This window comes from Chenopodium album, chromosome 14 (genome assembly GCF_948465745.1).
Source record: "Chenopodium album chromosome 14, dcCheAlbu1.1, whole genome shotgun sequence".
Lineage (NCBI taxonomy): Eukaryota > Viridiplantae > Streptophyta > Magnoliopsida > Caryophyllales > Amaranthaceae > Chenopodium > Chenopodium album.
In genome coordinates this window covers 28,192,470-28,207,535 of record NC_137847.1, presented here as the reverse complement: position 1 = coordinate 28,207,535, position 15,066 = coordinate 28,192,470, and the positions used below count along the sequence as shown (strand labels likewise).

General features: G+C 37.9%; 1 protein-coding gene across 1 annotated transcript; it reads right to left on the bottom strand.

Moving 5' to 3' along the window:
- Positions 1–4,209: 4,209 nt before the first annotated feature.
- LOC145577955 (uncharacterized) lies at positions 4,210–5,602 on the bottom strand. Its single transcript, XM_081635370.1, is given in 2 exon segments — positions 4,210–4,685; positions 4,861–5,602. Coding segments are annotated over 2 exon segments (1,218 nt in total).
- Positions 5,603–15,066: the final 9,464 nt, after the last annotated feature.

The window sequence follows — 15,066 nt, the reverse complement described above, 5'->3', positions numbered from 1 at the left end:
TCTAATCTCTCTAAACTAGCTTTTCTCAAAAAAACGCCATACCGCACTCATTAGTTCTAGACACATCAAGCTTAGTTCGAAGTTGTCTTCGCCCTAGACGTGAAAGGTTGATAATTTCTGAGGGTTTGGACCCCAAATCCAGTCTAAACTTTTTAACTCTTTCTTTCAATTATTTGATTTAATTATTTGATTTATTATTGAAGTTTACTAACGCGTGTATTTTGTTATTAGAAAGAGGTACGAGGCTTCAAAGTAAGTGATTAGCTTACTCCCTATTATTTCGATGTAGAAAGCATGCTTAGATTTGATTAATTCCTGGTATCATGTTAGGATGTTTTAATGCTTTCTAGTATCATGTTAAGGGTGCTCTTTATTCTTTCTAATTTCATGTTAGTATCATGTTAAGTTTAAAGCTTTGATTTTTATTGTTTAGTGACATGCTAGGGTTTTTTTATTAATCCTGTTAGTATCATGTCTAGGATCTTGCTATTAATATTATGCTCTATTGAAATTATGATTATGATTGTTATGATTATTAAGATTATTATTATGTTGCTTGATATATATTATTGTTATTTCTTGATCACGCCTTTTCTGCAGGGTTAAAGGGAATTTGTACTTGAAATCATGCCTAATAAGATAATTAATAATTTGGTTTATGCTAATATGATTTTAATCCAAGTGATCGCCAATAATAGTTTTATTTGTGCATTAATATTCAACCAACATAGATTAAACAGGTTTAGGGTTAACCTAATGATTGCATGTTAGTCAGAAAGCGCACATGAATACGAGTAAAATAAAGTAGTCTTGCCCGAACTTGAGAATGTAACTTTTGCATAGCTTGCATTTTGGCCTTAGCATCTTGATTGACAAGCTCTCCTTTAGGGAAGGGAATAAGATCAAGGGGTAGCTTCGGATTCACCCCATAAACCACCTTAAAAGGGGAGTGGTTGGTTGCATAAGTTGGAGAGCAGTTGTACGCGAACTTAACATGTGTTGGTCAAACGTCTGCCGTACATGGAGATTATAACGACGACAACCGAGCGGCTAGGTCCTGTTAGTAAGAGAAGCTTACATTACAAAGCTGGAAATGTCTCCCTACTAACGATAGGGAACATGTCTTTGTTGTTTACAAGGCTGTGAAAGCATCTGTTTATTGACAGTCAAACTCGAATTTCGAGAAACACTTATGGACGTAATAAGGATGAGGAATAATCTTACCTTATATATAGTTTATGAAGAGACATTAAGTGACATTGGAAAAGGGCTATACACTAAACGCTCACTTGTCCGGAAGGGCAAGGGGGAGATTGAAAGGAATGGTGTCCTTCGAACAAGTGTATTATTCCGATAGGGGGTTCGGAATTATTAGAAAGCTAATTATTCAGTGAGGTCAAGTGATCGCAATGCCTGGGTGGAGGCCGCTTCCGATCAGTAATATTAATGTATAATTTATTTTATAGCTTAATCTTGACTGAACCCTTCGAGTCACACCCAAGTAACCAACGAGCCGAAGTGACAAATTCATTCAGAAGTAACTAATGAGTCGACTGAGTAATTAATATTTAGACGTCAGAAATTCGAGCTTGGAGCGTCGAAGCCGAGCATCGGAAAGCGAGTAAAAAATAATAAAAGACAAAACGAGAAAATACTAATAAATCAACATAATTCCCAAAATACCCCTAGCATCGGAATGCCCCAAGCAAACCAAGTGCTAGGGGCATATAGCATAGCATGGTGGCTAGCGTGCGCACCAAGCCGAGCCTAGGCTGGCTGGTGAGTGCTAGCGCACCAGTGCTAGCATGGCTACCACTACCATGTACGCGCATGAGGCCAGCAGCAGCCTCGGTAGCAGCCCGCACTCTTGGTGCGTGGCTTGCTGGCCGAGAGCACAAGCAGCCCGTTCACGCGTGCTAGGCCTGCTGACCATGGGTAGCTGCAAGCAAGGCAGCCCACATGGGTGCCTTGATGCCCAAGTGGGGCTGCTATGTGGTGCAAGGTGAGAGGAAGGAAGAATGATGTGTTGGCCGGTTTTGGGAGAGGGAGTGGGGAGCAAGTTTGGTCCCTCCCTTCTCTAAATGGTCCTCACCTACTCCCTCATGAGAGCTTGCCACTTGTTGATTTATTAGTAGTTTGGTTATTAATTTTATTTTAGCTTTAAAATAAAATGGGAAAATCAACCTGTCCCACATTGATGAGAGAGCTTTTCTCACTCATGCCTTTCCCTATAAATACCCAAGTTGGGGTATTGGGAAAGGCACTTGAGTAAGTGTTGAAAAATGCATCACCATTGTGAAAACCTTTGAACACATTTATTACTCGGGTTTTTGGTCGGGCCTTGCTAACTCCAAGGCATTAGACCGTTGTCGGTGGTCGAGTTGTGGGTGGACTTCTGTTGGAGGTCGTCGTACTTTCGAGACTCGCTTTCGAAGTAAGAGCCCCTTGGGGTCGGGCGAAGCACGCGTCAAAGGTATAACTACTATCCTAATCTTGTCATTAAGTTAATTATGCTTTATGGTTTTAATTATTACGAGTGTGTTCTTGGCTCGGGTTTTCTTCCGCGGTAAGTCGGACTAATCAAACCCCAACATCAGCACCATCTCCTATTGCTCTATCAGGTGCAAACAAGGTACAAATGTCATCCCAATTCTCAATGCATTTGTTTTAATATGTAGATGTAGTAGGTGTTTCCTATTAACAAAAGAAACTAATTAGCTAGAAAGAAAGTCATACAAAATTTAGATTACAAATGCCATACTCGATCACAATTTTATGACCACTTTTGTCCAGATTTCATCTCATATTTTAACAGATTCTGGTCTGGCCTAATTAGAATCATAATCGAATTAATTCACTACTTGGAGACCTTAATTTGATTTAAATGCTCCTCAATTCACCAGGTCAATTCACCAAGAATGATGCACATCACAAAGCATGTTCAGAGTAAAAACTACTACATAGTATTAATGTATCACTCTGCCGATTTTATGTAAGGGTTAAGGCAGCATTTACTGTTTACAGTAACAACATATGACACTCCAATGACAAGTAGTTGATACTGAAAGCTGAAAAGTTTAAAGTAAACCAAATCCTTGTGCTTAATATCTCACATATAGGGGTGTTGGTATAATACATATGTAAATAACTGAAATCCTCAAAATATTCAGGGGAAATCTGATTTTTATGCTAGAAGTTGCCTAGAAATAATGATCAAAACTGGTATAATGGTATTAACTTGCAACAAAAGAGAGTACTTTGGTTGTTTTAATTAAGTCATTTTATCCCTTTACATTGAATCACTTGCAAGAACTTACAACCATACCCCATATTGCTGCCCAACAAAATTCCATCCACCATTAATTTTACAAATCTAATATAACAATGTGTATTTATTTAGAACTATAATCCATATACCGAGTATTTTGGAATGCACAGATAGAAAACAGATAAACAAACACCCAACACTAATGTATTAGTAATTTCAATAAAATATGAATAATGTAGGACAGAAAAATATGAATAATGCAGGACAAAACATATAGCAAAATATTTTCTGGTCAGAATAATACCATACAGTATACATGCCATGCTTGAAGGTCTTCTACGGGGATTAGGGATCACTATCATCTTGTTTTTATCATCCCACTTAAACTTTGTGTAAGTTTTGATATCACTGATGACCGAATGATGTTTCTTCCAAACCATGATCCGATTCTTCACTTGATCCATGGTGACTAAGATACCCAATTCTTTCCTCATGTTATCCACTACAGCTTGACAAGCTTGCGATTTGAATTCTCCATCACCCTTATTTCTCTTATTAATCTGGTCAAACAATGTTCTAGTGAGTACACCATCCATTTCAATATTCCAACTTTTATAGCCTCTTCTTTGTGATTGTGAAGGTGCCATAGGCTCTTTCCCACGTCTCCTAAAAATGTATGATGTTCAAAGGTCCTGTAGACAAGAAAATAAAAAATCAAATCAACACTTGTACTAATGCTAAAACCAAAATGAATAGAACAAGCCAAGAAGAAAGGCCAACTAGTTTTATGACAAGAAGAAAGGCCAACTAGTTTTATGACAAGAAGAAATGCAAACTAGTTTTAAGACAAACCATACATAGTACACAAATATCTCATTACATAATAAATAGTCTTATGACATACCATAAATAATACACAAATGTCTCATTACAACTAAAACTTATGTAGCTTGACCCCTTCGTGCCACATATTCTTGAAACATCTTCTTAGCAAGGTCATCTCTAAATTTGTTCCACTCATTTGTTGTTCGAGCGGATTAAATGTAGTCTTCTTCTTAATCTTCCTCATCTATTGCTTCCATATTTATCAATTCACGGTCCACCTCTTGCATAAGACTCGTTTCCTCCATGTTTTCTTCCCTTAAAAAATTATGTAGGATAAAGCAAGCATTGATAATTCTTACTTGAATTTTTTTTGGAAAATAGCTAGAATCTCTTAAAATGCTCCAACGCTTCTTTAACAACCCAAATGCCTTTTCAATGGTATTTCGAGCAGATGAGTGTCGCAAGTTAAAAAGCTCCTTTTCATTTGTAGGAGTGTTTCCTCTCCACAAATTTAAATGGTATCTAGTACCTTTGTATGGAGCTAGGAAACCTTCAGCATTAGAATATCCTAAATCAACAAGAAGATACTTATCTGCATTAGAGAATGTTAATATTTTAATTATACATTCAAACTCACATAACTCAATCATTATACAAAATAATATATATATATATATATATATATATATATATATATATATATATATATATATATATATATATATATATATATATATATATATATATATGCATGCCTATGTTCTTACTTTTAGGCACTTTAACACCATTAGGCCTACGAAGAGCATCCCGAAGGACACGAGGATCTGATGCGGATCCTTCCTTACTAGGTAGCACATACGTGAATCGAAGGTTAGGATCACAAGAGGCTAGTACATTAGCTCTAAGGTTCCCTTTCTTATCTCGATAGCGAGGTCGATCCTCAATTGGCACAATCATATCAATATGTGTCCCATCAAGAGCTCGCATAACACCTTCGAACCACTTCCATTTATTATCATCAACATAACTAATAGTGTGATCAGCTTGTTTGATGTAATATTTCCCTAACTTGAGCATGGATGCAAGAACTACATGAAATTGACGACTCACAGTGTCTCCGGATCGTGCAAAGAGGGCTTGCATTGTTCTATTTTTCAAATCATGGGCAAGGGTATGAAGAAATAAAGCCACAATCTCTTTTATCGTGACATTTTTCGTGGTCTTTAGCCCACCTTTAGTTTGTAATACATGACATAGCCTCTCAAAACGACGTATATCGAGACGTAATCGCTCTCGACATATCCTATCATTCCTCAAAGTGTTCATCCATGTAGCTCTTATTCTAGAACGCTCACATTCATTCAATGTTATCTCCTTTAATCTATATTTCTTACCATACCATGCTCCTACTACTACCATAATAAAACCTAAAACCATCACAACTGAGTCCATTTCATCATCATCATCCCTTAGGCGCTTATGTGACTCTTGCATATTCAAATTAGACATCCTAAAACATTCATTCCAGACTATAAGTCTATAAGTGTCAAACCACAAACAGTTCATTACTCCAATTAAATCTATGTATTATTACAAAACCATAATCTTCATATTAAACCATTCATCAACAATTGGTATGAGCTTCAAAAATCAAAATATTGCATCTGTAATGTAATGTATGATAAACATAGAAATTGGTCAGAGCATTTGTACAATGTAGTGCATTAAGATACAAATGGTTAGACCAAATAAAAAGGGTAGAATCACTTATAAATTTCTGGAAAGGATTATCAGTCAACCGACATATGATATTTAGATCATCAATCATACTCGTTTTACTTTACATTTTTAATCAGTCTTTTATAGGTTCTCTATCTTTGACATGTCCTGTTGTAGACACCTAAAAATGTCGCCCCAAAACCAAACCCGATGATGAACAACCTTTCACCGCCATTATTGGTCGGGTTGCGTATTTAATCTTGGAGTGCTTAAATCCATATTTACATTCATAAACCAACCCAAATATTAGCCCATTTCCCCAAACCATAACTTATTCTCCTCTTTTCGTGCCTTTTAACCCAAAATAATTCATTTCGTGTCCTTTAAAATCATTCATTTCGTGTCCTTTTTATAAAAACATTTAATCCAGTTTATTTTGGTCCATAATCTGGGTCCAATGATTTAATAATTGGATGGGGCTTGAAAAGAGCTTTCCAACCATATATCATAAGCCCAATTCCGAGCTATAACAAAAAAAGATATGAGCAAAACATTAAACTCGGCCCAAAACCGACACCCTTCCACTAAAACGGCCATATCTTAAAATCTACAAATCATTTTCACCTGATTCTAATTGGCTTGGAAAGACGACTTCATAAGCTTTCAAATGATATAATATATACCTTATTTTGAGTTACAGATCAAAAGTTATGATGATTTTAAAAACGTATAAAAAAACTGGATTTACCGCGCACGGTGTAAAAGCACCGTGTCACGGCGCCTGTTGACATAGCACGATGCCTGGTGCCGTGACACGGTAGATTACATCGTGTCACGGTGCTATTTTCGAAGCTTTTTTACGTGAAAATCGACTGTGGCACGGTACCTGACGCCGTGACACGGTACCTGCTGCCATGATATCGTATTTCTCACCGTGTCACGGTGCTTTTTCCGTGTAATTTCTGCATTTTCCCATACCGTGACACGGTGTACTGTACCATGCCACGGTGGACACTGCCGTGTCACGGTACGTGTGCCGTGTCACGAAATTTTCTCGTGTCTTTTCCGCGTAAACCCTTCACCCGTTTTCACTTCCCGTAGGTTAAATATGTCCCGTGTCACTCCAATTTTCCCCGCGTCACGGGATTTTCCCCCGTCTGACGGTGCCTGGCACCGTGTCACGGTGTTCACTGCCGTGTCGCGGTGTTAATATTTAGGGTTTTTATCTTTTTAGGGTTCCGTGTGTTCCCTCTACTCATTTTCCCTATAAATACCCCCCTCCTTTCTACATTAAGGGGCATCAAATTATTCTCTCTTCCTCTCTTTTACACCAAAAATCATTCTCTTCTCTCTCTCTCCTATTCTAAGCCTTAAACCTATATTCCTAATTACACCATTCTTCCCTTAGGCACTCCAAGGAGTCCATACTTAACCCGAGGTTCGGTCCTTAAACCAAGGCGTGAAAGGTACAAATAACTGAGGGTTTGGACCAAATCAACTCTACATTTATTTAATTTAATTTTCATTTGATTTATATTTTTTATTGAAGTTACTAACGATTTATTCATGATGTAGCAATTTAAAGGAACGCGCAAAATGTGAGTAATTAATTAATTTAGCTACTCTTATTTTATTTTATTATTTCTAGTATCATGATTAGGTTATTTTACATTCGATTTGACTAATGCTATTATTGTTAAATTGCTTCCAATATTAATGTTTGTTCTATTATTATTTATGATCACCATATTGCATGTTTAAAGGGAATATGTAATTGAAAATCACGCCTAATAAGATAATTTGGACAACCGGTTTAGGTTCCTTTTTAATCTTGTTATTAAATCAAGTGATCACAATATTTTAGAATTATATGTTGCATTAATATTCAACAAATTTAGCTTAATAATAGTTTGGAGCAAATTGAATTTTTGTTTGTATGCCTTTGAGATTTCATGAATCACTTTTCACTATAAGAATCGAGTAGAGGCCAATACGGACGAATGTGACTCCATGACTCACTTCGTACCATCATCCCCGATCCTCCTTTCGTGGTTCCGAACCATATGGAGTTAGTAATCTCATGGATTATGAATGGGGTGTAACCTTCACGGGTCAATCGTTGTTGCCTATCGTTGTCCCTTATTCGTGGTTGCCTTTTATGATCCGTGAACGGTTTACAAGTTCCTTATAAACTTGTTGGTGGCTCCCTACTTTATTTGTCCCTAATCGTATTATGTCAATTCCCACTTCCTATGAGTGTCAAGCATATTCACAACATGCTTTAACGTAGGCACACTTCGAACGACTCCTACACCTGTGTTATCTTTGTGCGTTCTTTGTTCAGTGAGAGACAGTTTACCAGGTTCTTCATCTCAATCAAAAGTTTTACCCAGTCCATCATAATATGTATTACAGATTATAAGTCTATTTGTTTTAGTGATTAAACAGCAAATTAAACAGCAAGTTAAACAACAAGTACATCGAAATGAACATGGGCTCTGATTTACCTATTGTGCGCTTATGAATAATCCTAAAAAATTGCAAATTAGACAGGAAATTAAAATCAAAAACACAAATTGACCACATAAATCAACTATTTCTACAATAAAAGGAACAAAAAGATGACTAAAACAATCAGCAACAACTATATATCGATAATCCTTTAACCCTAGATTATGAAATTGATATTCGATCAGTTCAGAAGGTTATACCTCACAAGACGGTTCAATAATAATGGGTGCTCACATGCGCTGCTTCAATAGAGGAGAGAGAAAATCGGGCAAGCTTACTTCAATGGAGGAGAGAGAATTAAGAGCATCGAGAAAGGGAAATAGAGTAGGAGAGAGAAAATTAGGGCAATTGGAGAATTTGAAATGACAATATGTGAAATGGAATTTGAAAGTAATTGAGCTGGACTTAATTTTTTAAAGGCTTGGATTTACATGGATTTGACCCCTATACAAATCCAAATGATTGTATTATCCAAACAAGCCATTTGGCCCAAATGGGAATTTCAAATGAAATCCGCATATCCAAACTTTTTTGGGTGATTTTGTCCCTCGGGAGAGTTACAGCTCGAAGACTGGTTGAACGCGGCCCATACCTGCAAAATCAACGGAGACTCCGGGTGTTTGGAATTCCGCCTCCGACGATTGGTCATGGGTTGAGACTAGGTCATTGAAAACTAATCTTCCCTCGGCCAAACAAAATTTATAATCTCTCAACACACCCTTATACCTAGCATAGGAGTAAGTCGAGGGTCGAACCACTAGGAATGGGAGGTGAATGCTAATGCTAAAGCTAAGCTATCTCGAAGTAATGAAGTAAGGTGTGTATATTCTAAACAATCAAACAACCAAGAAGTAATAAAATATATCAAACACTAGGGTTTAGGATCCACATATACTTGCAATGAATTCAACTAATTGGGATTGGAGATGACTAAGTCGAGTGTTGCGAGGGAAAATAAATTAAGCAACCAAGAGAGTATGGTAGGCTAATCTCCTAGAGGTCAAACTAGCACCAATTACGAGAGACTCTAGCGAGGAACTTCACAAACCAACTCAATCAACAAATGCAAGCCACAAATAAATTGTCCGTATCAATGTGAACATACAATGCAATCTAGTGTGAGTAACTATGTTGATCACTCCTAAATTAAACACACACATGCACATAATCAATCAACCAATTTAATCACAACATTAACTCCATCAATTTCCCCCAATTAGTATAAATCCATTACTCATATATGCTTCACCATTCCCCTAGCAAGAAAACTATTCACAATCCATGGAAATCAATATCAAAACAAAGCTAAACAACAAATTTATCATCATCATATTAATCTAGCTAAAATCAATCAAAAATCAATCAACTTGAACAATTAAAAAAGTAATTGAAATCAAAAACTAAAGATTGCATTAAAGTAAAGAAATCCTTACAAACTTGCTTCCAATCAATGGAGAAAACACTTAAAATCATCAATCAAGAACTTCTCTCTAAAAACTAGAGTTTCTCTCTCTAAAAATCTAACCTAATTCTATTCTAATTCTAAAAATGAACTCTCCTCCTCTAAGAATAGAGGGAAAATCTAAATATAGTAAAACTAACAAAGAGAAATTAGTTAGATCGTCCAAAATAGACCCGTACAGGCGCGGCTAACTTTAAGGGGGAGCACAGCCGCGTAAAACTGGGTACGGAACAGAGACCCAGACAGGCGCGCCCGCGCCACCAGGCCGGGCGGCCGCGCCATAGTCGCACGCCCCCGCGCCTGGGAACAGGGCAGCCCTCTTCACCATCATATCGATGCTCCTTGTGTGTTTCACTCGATGCTCTTGATAAACATGGGACCTTACAGTTTCCAAACTCCATGATTGTGGGTTCAACACGAGAATTCGTGCCCCCATGGCTTGAAAGCACGGCCTAAGGTCTTTAGGAACTTGCACTTCTCTATGCTTGAGCTTCAAATGGAGAACATTGGGCATCCTAATCAATGCCAAACCTGGTAAGGGGCCTCAGGAATCTTTGGATAACGACCTTAACCTGAAAAATGAAAGAAAACAAGAAAATAAAAGAGAAAATAACGAAATAAACCAAGAAATGCATGAAAAAGGAAAATCAACTAAGTAAAGAGTAAACTAAAGAAATAAAGAGCAAAACTAAAGTATAAAGGAAAGAAAAGAGCTACAAAAGCAATCTAAAATCATCTTAAAAGAGAACAAATGAGTGCCATAAATGACACTCATCAAATTCCCCCAAGCTAGACTTTTGATCGTCCTCGAGCAAAAAAAAGAAAGAAAGAATAAGGATGAAAGACTTATTCAAAAAGAAAAAGAAAGACATGAGAAGAGAATATACACTAAGACTCACTATCGTAGGAATCACGGTTGTTTTTAGCTACAACAAGCCCTTTAAACCCCAAAGTCGCCTATGTGGACGAGTGAGGTCTCGTAAAGGTTTCCTAAGAGCTTAACCCATAACTCTTTGAAATAAAACGAGCCAAAATCATTTAAAAGAAAAGAAGGTAAATCAAAAATTCAAACAAATAGCTCTTGATAAGGATCTTCACAAACGGTCAAATGCAAGTGAATGAACACCTTTCTATATGATAGGGGTATGCATGCTTCAAGATATCCACGGTTGATTGAAACATAAGGTATGCTAAGCGTAGAGGACTAATGAGGCGAAATCCACTTTCATCCCAACCAATCTAACCACGTTCTCCCAATGGCTTCAAATCTTCCCTTAGTAAGCGTCTCTATGGTTCCTCGAAGGAACCGGAAAAGAATAAAGTTTGAGGGTTCTCGACATCTTGACCTTGCATCCCTTTTCCTTAAGCTTTAACTCATAATGCCCTCCCTCGGTATGTGACTCAACTACTAGGTCGAAAGGACTTTCCGAAAGTTTGTAACGTAAGGGCAAAAGGTTAGGGGTAGGCCTAAAATTTAGAATTTGGTGGTACACCTAGGTTATGAAACAAAGATTGGCCAAACCTCGACAACAAAACCAAGAAGTCACCAAAAAAAAACCAACTAATACCCATAAGCTTATTCAAAGCTATATCCACAAGCATATATACAAAAAGCGTAAACGCTTCTCCCTCAAGCTAAAAGGAAGCATTGTCCTTAATGCTTGAAAAGAGGAAAATAATCACAACAAAATATTTTTGAATTTTCACATTTTTATTTTTCGTATATTCAAAGCAAATGTCCTGGCCTCTGATAAATGTGAACAAATTTTTCAATTTTGCATTTATTAAGTCCTTGCCTCTTTTAACTTTGGACGGCTTTTTTTATTCATTTGCCATTATTCACAATATATACAAAAGACGAGCTTGCTTACAAATAGAACCAATATCCAACCTTTTATACCACAAACTCTAAAAATATTACCATTTGCTTCACAAAAACCAAAAATGGAACCAAAAGAAACAAAAGGCTCAAAGTTCTAAAGATGTGGCTTGAAAAGAAGGGGAAAGACTCAAATGGTTAGCAAGAAGGCAAATGTAAACCCAATGAACTAAAACGAAAGAAAAAAATCCTAGAAATGAAAAATTACCACCCCGAAAAGTTGCCTTTGTCCTTCCTTGTTGGTTCGGTCTCGTGTTTAAGAATTATGAGTCAAGATTCAAGATTATGTATGCAAAGGTCAAGGATCCACGCCGCACAATCAAAATATGATGAAGGCTTGAAAAAGAAAAATCCTCACACGGTCGTACCACAAACCAAAAGAATCTGGCTTCAAGGCCCCAAAAGGTCTAAACCGCTACCTTAGCATACCCTATCCTAGAATCAACCGTGAATACTCTCAAAGCATGCACACCGATAAAACATAGGAAAGCATACATTCAAAGTCAAAATTCCAAATTGTAGAATGTCCAAAGATAAGACCTAACAAGAAAAAGAAAAATATAGCCTCAAAAATGCATTTTTTTATTTTTTTTTAATTTTAAGAATCAAAGAAAGAAAAGGAAACCTAGAGAGAAAAGCAAAAGAATGAGAGCAATCACAAGTAGAACCCAATCGTCAAACAAGTGGTCATTCGGCAACAACGCCAATGACCCCAAACACGCTAGGTGTGACAAGGCAAACATCCTCGAACGATCAACTCATCCTAATCTAAACCTGTTCTATGAAATCAAGAAAGATAAAGGTAGAAAAGAAAAAGACAGATCTCACTGGGTACTCCAAGCAATGCTAATGAGTATAAAAGAAAAGAAACGCAAACCGTCAGGATGCTCCAAAAGCAAAAGTAAGGGTAACATACCAAGGGAGAAAAATAAAGCTATATACAGAAAGGAAAATGTTAGTAACTTCCATACAAAATCAAAAAGTATCAGAGATGGCAGAAATGATCAGAGAAGTAGAGAAAGAGAATCATAGAGTAGAGAGAAATATCATCCAATCGGGAAACAATCAATCATCATGAAAACAAATGTCAAGAACTAGACCGACAACATAAAATCATCAGGATTCATCAGACAGAGAACATCATCATGAAACATCAGCAGAAAACAATCGCAGGAAACAGACATCATCATAAATCATCAACAGAGAAAGACACTAAGTGTAAGAAAATCCATAGTGAACCATAAAATCAAGGGGGAAACAAAAGAAGCACAGCAGACATAAGAATATTCCCCCAAGCTAAAAATGAGCTACCCCCCCAAGCTAAAACCAAGCTACAAGCTGGCAGTGAAACAAAAGAATAGAAAACAAGCTTAAAAGGGAGGGTAGCTAAGATGGCATCACTCGGCACTGTGGTAAGGGGTAGAATGAGTATTCCCCTCGCCAACATCAGAAGAAACCTGGCTAACGACATCATCCATATGCATAGGGCCCTTACCTTTCAACCTTCTTGCCCTCTCGGCTCTATCCCTAGCAAAAAGGTGGGGCCAATCATCAAGGACCGGCTCGCCCGATAGCCCCCATCGACCAAAAGTCTCAGGTTTGGGAAAAGGGTTAGGGTTAGCCGGATCATATGCAAAATCGCATCCTCCCGGCCTCTTATAATCGTAAGAGGTTGGGGAGGTCCCCTTAATGGCATGGGGAGGTACATTGGGCCCCTCCCAATAGGGATAGCACAACCTAGGGCCAATGAACTCATCAAATGGCTCCCATTGAGGCATGGGTCCTTGTTGGACCGGGAGGTACGGGTAGTTAACATATGGCTCGATATCCCCCCTCATGACATGAAAATCATAAACTTGCCTAGCATGATAATCATAGCCTAAAACAAAGTCATTCCTCAAAGGTGAACAATTTAAAACATTTGCAATGGAATCGATCTTTGCATGCAAAATAGACAAGTCACAAGTAGAAATAGAAGAAGAAGAGGGAGGAATCGAGGATGTACCTCCCTGGAAGATTTACCTCCCCGGGATGAAAAGGGAGATAAGGATTATGGCAGAGATTAGGCAACGGAGCTCTCTTGAGGGCTTGATCGATCGGCCATTTGTTAGGTCTCCATGGGAGAGGGATATCCACACATCTAGCCATAGCCTCGGGGTGAGGGATGGGGCAACAATCTGTTGTCTTTAACTTTCCAAATGGCATAGATGCTTAAGAAGTGGTAAGGGGCCTTCTCTCTTTTATCATGGACCGGTACAAGAGACTCGAGCATTGCTTCATACCTCTTGTTGAGGGATAGAATTAAGATGGTAATCATACCCCCTAGTTGGATACTTCCGGAGAGGAAAATACCGTCTCTGATATCGATGAAACGATCAAGCAAATGCGAAGCAAAGTCAATGACCGCCACCCCTTCCTCAAATGGCTTATCCGCTAGCCACAGCAAACTCAACTCCTCTCGACAAATAGCACCAAGGGACTCCTTGGAGAAAAAGGCATAAGTAAGAAGTCGGCTAAAATATCTCAAAGCCGCATGAATGATTGAGGCTGATTTTGAATATTGAGGGAGATATGAATCCTCAATCGAGATATGCCATTCAAGCGCACGGGCAAGAAGAAGAAAGGTTTTAAGGGGAAGGGAAGAAAACCTTTCCGCCTAAGCTAAAAGCTACCAAAGAGCACAAGGAGAAGACGGTAGCCTCTTCTAAATCTGAATTCGAATGTTTCTACTGCAAGAAGAAGGGACATTGGACGAGAGATTTCCACAAATTTAAGGAAGATGAGAAGAACGACACTGTTGCTTCTGGATCAAGTATTTTCGTTATAAACTTAAACTTCTCTAGCAAAACAACATGGGTATTAGATACTGGATGTGGCTCACACCTTTGTTCTAATGCTCAGGGACTAAGGATTAGCAGGAAGCTAGAGAAGGGAGAGGTTGAACTTCGGGTCAACAATGGAGTCAAGATGTCGACCATATCCGTTGGAACTCTCAGTTTGTCTTTGGCCTCAGGGCTTGTTTTAGAACTTGAAAGTTGCTATCATGTTCATAGAGTTACCAAAAACATTATTTCTATTTCGGCGTTGGACGCCAAAGGATTTTAGTTTTGAGTTACAGACAATGCATGTTCATTTTATCTCGACAGTGTTTTATATGGTAAAGCACATTCAGAAAATGGTCTTTATGTGTTCTCTCTAGACAAACAAGTTTATAATGTTAAAAATACCATTAAAAAAGCTAAGACTGTTGAGTCAAATCAGACTTACTTGTGGCATTGTCGTCTTGGCCACATTAACATCAAACACATCACGAAACTTCTACAAGAAGGTATTCTTGATTCATTCGATTTAGAATCATTTGAGAACTGCGGAGGATGCTTTTTAGGCAAGATGCTAAAGTGT